This window comes from Chlorella variabilis (assembly GCF_000147415.1).
Source record: "Chlorella variabilis unplaced genomic scaffold CHLNCscaffold_27, whole genome shotgun sequence".
Taxonomy (NCBI): Eukaryota; Viridiplantae; Chlorophyta; class Trebouxiophyceae; order Chlorellales; family Chlorellaceae; genus Chlorella; species Chlorella variabilis.
The window spans coordinates 15,645-21,337 of NW_005435061.1; the positions used below are offsets into that span (position 1 = coordinate 15,645).

The 5,693-nt window shown below is 66.1% G+C and overlaps 1 protein-coding gene across 1 annotated transcript in view; it reads left to right on the forward strand.

Moving 5' to 3' along the window:
* Nucleotides 1-3,172: 3,172 nt before the first annotated feature.
* The window catches only part of CHLNCDRAFT_54899 (hypothetical protein), a gene marked incomplete at both ends in the record, with an annotated part of 6,027 nt that continues 3,506 nt past the window's right edge, over nucleotides 3,173-5,693 (forward strand). Inside the window, 7 exons of the mRNA XM_005843686.1 lie at nucleotides 3,173-3,220; nucleotides 3,455-3,672; nucleotides 3,866-4,013; nucleotides 4,167-4,326; nucleotides 4,579-4,939; nucleotides 5,138-5,279; nucleotides 5,474-5,583. Coding sequence (XP_005843748.1) covers nucleotides 3,173-3,220; nucleotides 3,455-3,672; nucleotides 3,866-4,013; nucleotides 4,167-4,326; nucleotides 4,579-4,939; nucleotides 5,138-5,279; nucleotides 5,474-5,583 — 1,187 coding nt within the window. The remainder of the gene's footprint in view (nucleotides 3,221-3,454; nucleotides 3,673-3,865; nucleotides 4,014-4,166; nucleotides 4,327-4,578; nucleotides 4,940-5,137; nucleotides 5,280-5,473; nucleotides 5,584-5,693) is intronic.

Below are 5,693 nucleotides of genomic sequence, written 5' to 3' on the forward strand. Positions count from 1 at the left end.
CACTGCCGCGAACCCCTGTCCCCCCCTCCTGCATAGTGCGCGGGTGCAGCGCTGGTCCTCTCGCCTGCGCACCTGCGGCCACGGTGCAGTCTGCGGGGCAGCTGAGGCAGCGCGCCCGCCACGCCAGCCCAGCCCCAGGCACCGCCTTGAGCCTCACAAAGGCGGTTGCCCCTGCCGAGAGGCCCCCGCCTTCTTCGGGAAGTGCTGGGCGTGGTGAGGGGCTCGGATGGTACCCTCTCGCTGGTGCTGTGCCAACTGCTGCTGCAGCTCCAGCGCAAGCCGGCAGCTGACACAGAAGACTTAGCATCACAGACAGAAGCAGCCGGCGCCAATCAGTGGCGATTTTGCCTGCGCCAGCCACTCAACCACTCGGCCTGCCCCGAGCTCTCACCTGCAGCTTCTGCTGCACGTTGCTCCTCATGGAGAGGTGATGTGCAGCGGTGCAGCCGCTGGTTGCCGGCCCTGCCTCAGCTCAGCCAGCCTGCATGCACAGGAGGGCGGGCAGGCAGCCGGGGGGAGGCAAGGTGCAAGGAGGGAGGCGAAGAAGCACAAGCGGGCCTGGCAGCGGCTGGCAGGCGAGCATGGCAGCAACAGGAGCAGCAGCAAGCGTGTGGGAGCAAAGCAGCAAGAGCGCCTTTGGTCGACTTAAATCGATTCAATTGCCAACGGGCTTGCTACCGTGCCCAGCCTTGCCCTTGCACGCTGCCCACACATACTGAGTTGAGGATCATATCCAGACGGTTGACCATTCCACACTCCAAGTGCAGGAGGAGAAGAGTTTCTGCTTGGGGGAAGCACCAAAAGGCCTCTCTGCCCACTGGGGCGGTTGGTGCGGCGGGTGGTGCGGCGGCAGGGCACTGGGCGGTTGGCAGGCGGCAGTTGGGTTCTGACGTATCCCTGATGATGTGCTGCTGATGCAGAGTTGCAGGCTCTCTTATTATTTATTCGTGTAGCAGAATTGAGTTTTCTTGAGTATGCTGAGCGCGGAGCGCCAACTGGCGTCTAGCTGGCATTCCTGAATGCTTTCTGCTTCTGCGGCGTGCTGACTGCCATACTTAGGTCATCATTGTTAGCCCTGAGGAGCGCTGCTGCGCTGGGGATCCGCCTGCGGGCGTAGAGCCCCAGCGCGGCCTCGAACCTCCCGAGTCTGCAGCCATGCTCGCTCGTCCCGGAAGCCCCACAGAGTTTGAAGAAACCAAAGACGAAGCTTACTACTTGCGGCGAATTGAGAAATCAATTGCTGCCCAGAAAGCTGTGACAAGCTCTTTGGGCGGAAGTGGCTCGGCTTGACGCTATCTCGAAGGCAAGGAACGAGGCGCGGCGTGCTGCGGAGGAGCAGCGGCGCGCTGCGGAAGAGCAGAAGCAGAAGGAGGCCGCTCTACTTGTGGCAGCGCAGGAGGCGCAGCGAGTGGCGGCGCGAGTCGCCCAGAGGCCGGCTCTGGGTGAGTTGATGTGCGGGCAGGGCTGTCTCGCCGCCTTGGGCTTGATTCTTGCTGTATGGCAGTGGCATGGTCTACAGTGCACGCTTACGGCGTTAGCCTGGTGGTCTGGATGCACTACACCACAACTGAAACCGCCGACCACCTGCCACCCCGCCTGCAGCCATTGACGTGCGCAAGAAGAAGCAGTAACGTTCTGCCGGCAAGGGAGATTGAGCCAGCCCCCATGCGCGTCGAAGGGCACAGTGGGCAGCTGTCGCCGCGCACCTTTCCAGTTGCGCCTGCCCCATAGCTGTTAACATTAGCTGAGCTAGTGTGGCGCTTAGAGTCATGATGTGCAGATGCCGCCTCCTTTGCCTCACGCAGCCCCCAAACCTTTTTCCTCGACAGATTATTTTTCTGGCTGTCGGTACCTGTCGTCACACGCCCACCAATGCTTTGTCCTCGCGCGGTTTACACTTGAGCGTTCCGTGCCGATCCGGCTGCCGCGCTGGTGCTAGCATACCGTCATCTCGCCTTTTCGTATCAGCTGTTCATTTCATGTTGTCATGTTTACACCTATGATGCAATACACTTCCATTGAAGAAGCTAGCCTACCCACAAGCGGCGGCCGCGACTTGAGGGCTCCCGTTTCAACAGCGTTGACGGATCTGCAGGTGAGTGCGCAGCCGGGGAGGCCAGGGCCGGGTGGCTGAGGGAGGCTGGTAGGCCTGGTGCATGCATGCGGCGTCTTCTGCCAACCTGCTTGGCTGATCATCAGCTGGTGCTGCTTTCAGTGTCCCCGTCTCCGGCCTGCAGGCGATCCTGTCCGGCTTCCAATCCGCCGCGTCCGACGGCATCGTCGTGCTCCTTCTGATCGACATTGTGGGTGCGGGAGGTTGGCTGCAGAACCGTGTGTAGACTTGATGCCAGCAGCGGTGCGGAGCAGTGAGGGTGCATGAGCAGTGATGGACCAATCGGAGTCAGTGCCGACATGGGAGCGCTCCTGTGGCCGCTCCTGCCCTGAGCTGTGTTCCGCCTCTGTGGCAGCTGCAGATGGCGCTGGAGGTGCTGGTGGATGCGGTGAGCAGCGGTACAGCCAGATAACGGCCTGAAGCCAGTGGCACCTCAGGTAGGTCAACAGCCACCGAGCGAGGGCTGGACAGAGGCTGGCCTGGCTGGCTTTGTGATTGACGTGGCCCAACCGCGTCAGGCCTCGCTCCTGGGCAAATCTGGTCGGTGCATTTAGTGGCGATTTGTGTCATCCTGCCTGCTGCCGCTGCTGCAGCAGGCGCGAACTTCCTGCTGAAGTCCCACATGCCCTCGCCTGTCGTCAAGCATGTGGTGAGCACCCTGCCTGCTGCCAGCGCTGCTGCTCCTGGCTCTTGCACGCTGCCAGTTGTTTGCGAGAAGCCCACTCTGGAGTGGCAGGCACCTCATGTACCGCTTGCCACTGCTCATGGCTCGTCATAGCGGTCTTGAAGACGTTTGCCGCGGGCATGAGCCGCACTGGGCTATCCAATACTGGTGCGGCGGCGGCAGCCCGTCCCGCTCTCAGTACAGTTCCCAGTGGGACTTGGAAGCGGCGCATAAAAGCACGCACATCGCTCGGAATCTCCACTTCTCAAAGGAGTTGCTTATACACCTCGATCCCCTCCTCCCGCCCAGGACTCTTGCAACCTCCACGGTTGAGCCCCGCGCCCTCCTGGGCGCGCGACTGTGCGTGCCCGCCTCGCGAGTAATTCCCCGGCAACATGGCGCGCCACGTCGCGATCAGGCGGCTGCTCAACGACCTGAAGGAGGTGAGTGCGGGGGGGTGGATGGTGGGCAGGCACCCTGCCGCCGTAATGCATGCAAGGAACGCAACCATGCCAATCGCTGCGCCAGTTGCCCTTGCTCCTCGGCCTGCGCTGCTCAGGCCCGCCCTGCTCAGGTCGGCCTCTTGCTCTCGCGCCCCCCTGCACCCCCAGCCATGTGGTCCTCCTGTTGACGCCGCTGCCCACCTGCGCCTGCCATCCCGCCCCGCCCCGCCGCAGGTGTTGGAGCACCCCCAGCCCGACGCGGCCGCCTTGCCTACGGAGGATGACCTCATGGTGTGGCACGCCAACTTGCGCACCCAGGAGGGCCCCTTGGCTGGCCTGGCCCTCCACGCCCTCCTGCTCTTCTCCGACGATTACCCCGCCCGCGGCCCCGCCATCCGCCTCTTCCACGCCCTACCCCACCCCAACATCGCCCTCCACCTGAGCCCAAGCCAGTGAGTGCCAGCGGTCTGCGGCCATCGCCGCTGCTTCGCTCGGCGCTGCCGCCGGCCAGCGCTGCGCTGCGCGGGCTGCCAGGTTGCAGGCGGCGGCGCTGTGCGTCGCACTGTGTTGCGTTGCGTTCCGCCGCCGCCTCCTGGCGCTCCCCTGGCCCACCCTTCCCGCCCCCACCCTCTGCCGCCGCTGCAGGCAGTGCCACGGCGCTTCCTACCGTGTGGCCCTGTGGAACTGCAACCCCTCCTTGGACCAGTGGAACCCAGCATACTCGGTCCTGTCCACCCTGGCCCTCCTCTCCTCCTTCCTCTTCGACCCAGACCTGCTCTACGATGCACGCAAGGTGCGCGGGTGCAGCATGCACATAGGCGGCTCGCCGTCTGTGGCTGCCTGGCTTGCGCCTGTGGGTACGCGTTGGCTGCCGGCTGCGCCAGTGGCTGGCGGCCAGCTGGCGGCATCCCCGCTGACCCGCCCCCACCGCCGCCGCGCCATGCAGATCTCGTTCGAGGCGGCGACGCGGGCAGCCGCAGGGCTGGACCTCAAGGGCCACCCCCACACTGGCGCCCTCCCCTTCCCGCCCTTCCCCACGCCCGAGCAAGCGTCGCTGGCGCCGCGCCTGCGCCTCATGGATGTGCGGCGCCCGCCCGTCAACAGAGGTGAGCCAAGCGATGGGCAGCAGCAGGGGACAGGGACCTGGGTGTGCGCGCGCGTGTGTGTGCATGTGCGTGTGTGTGTTGGCGGAGGGTGCGGGGCGGCGGTGCAAGCTGGCTGCCCAGGCTGCCCTGGGTTGCCCGGCTGCCCTGGCATGGAGTCGGGGCAGCATGCCATGCCTGGCCTGGCCATCGCTTGCCCCTGCTGCCACCGCTGCTCACCGGCACGCCGCTCCTGTCCCGCTGCTGTGCCTGCAGACCTCATGTCTGCGCACAGCGAGGTGCAACCCCTCAAGGCCACCACCGTCAAGGCCGCCACCCTCACGGCCGCCACCCCCAAGGCGGGCCCGCACGGCGGGGAGGTGTGGACGCTGGTGAGCGCCAAGCGAGGCGTGAAGGCGAGCGTGGCTGACATGGCGGCGTCCGCCGCCGACCCTACCGCTGCCCTGGCCTCCTCCCTCTCCCTCTCCTCCTGGGGCCCCGCCAGCAGCGGCTTTGACCTGCTGTCGGGCCTGGAGGAGGAGAGGGAGGAGGAGGAGGAGGAGGGCGGCCACACTTCGGAGGAGGAGGAGCCTGAGGAGGAGGCGGCAGCGCCCACCACAGAGAGCGGCATCCAAAGGTGTGCAGCAGCTCCCGGGTTTCCTGCCTGCTCGCTGTGTCCCTCCCTGCAGCCCCTGCCCGTTGGCTGCACCCTCACTGGCTGCTGCTCTGCTGCGGCCGTGCGGCGGACGCCTGCCGCTGAGCCTTTGCAACGACCGCCACCCCCTCTCCCTGCCTTAGCACAACAACCCCGTGCCTGTGCCTGCCTGCCCTGCAGCGAGCGACTGCTGGATCCTTCCATCCTTGAGGCCAGCCACACCTCCCTGATTGGTGGCGTGATGGCGCTGCACCACGAGCGGCTGGAGGCGCAGCTCGGCGAGCGGGCCGCCAGGCTGGCGCTGCACGCCGACGCCATCAGGGTGAGTGGGTGGGTGCGGGTGGCTGCAGCTCAGCCCAGGACTTTGCCGGGCAGCCCTGCTTGGGCTCTGCTGCCTGCCTGGCCCGGCTGCCCGCATCTTGACGCAACTTGACGCCTCCCCCTGCCACCGCTTGCTCACCGTTGTGTATGCTTGCTGCCTGCCCACCTGCCCGCCTGCCTTCTCCTTGTGTGCAGGGCGCGGCAGACCACCGAGTGGCGGCGGTGGAAGGGGCCAGCGCAGGGCCCGCCTTTGACGTCCTCACCCCTGATGCCCTCGCCCAGGTCCTGCTGCGCATGGAGGCCAGGTGGGCGCCCCGCCCTGCACCCTGCCTGTGCCCTGCTGCCTGCCAGCCTGCCCGTGCCCTTCAGCTTGCCAGCCTGCCCCCCCGCCTGAGCCTACTTGGCTGCCTGGGCC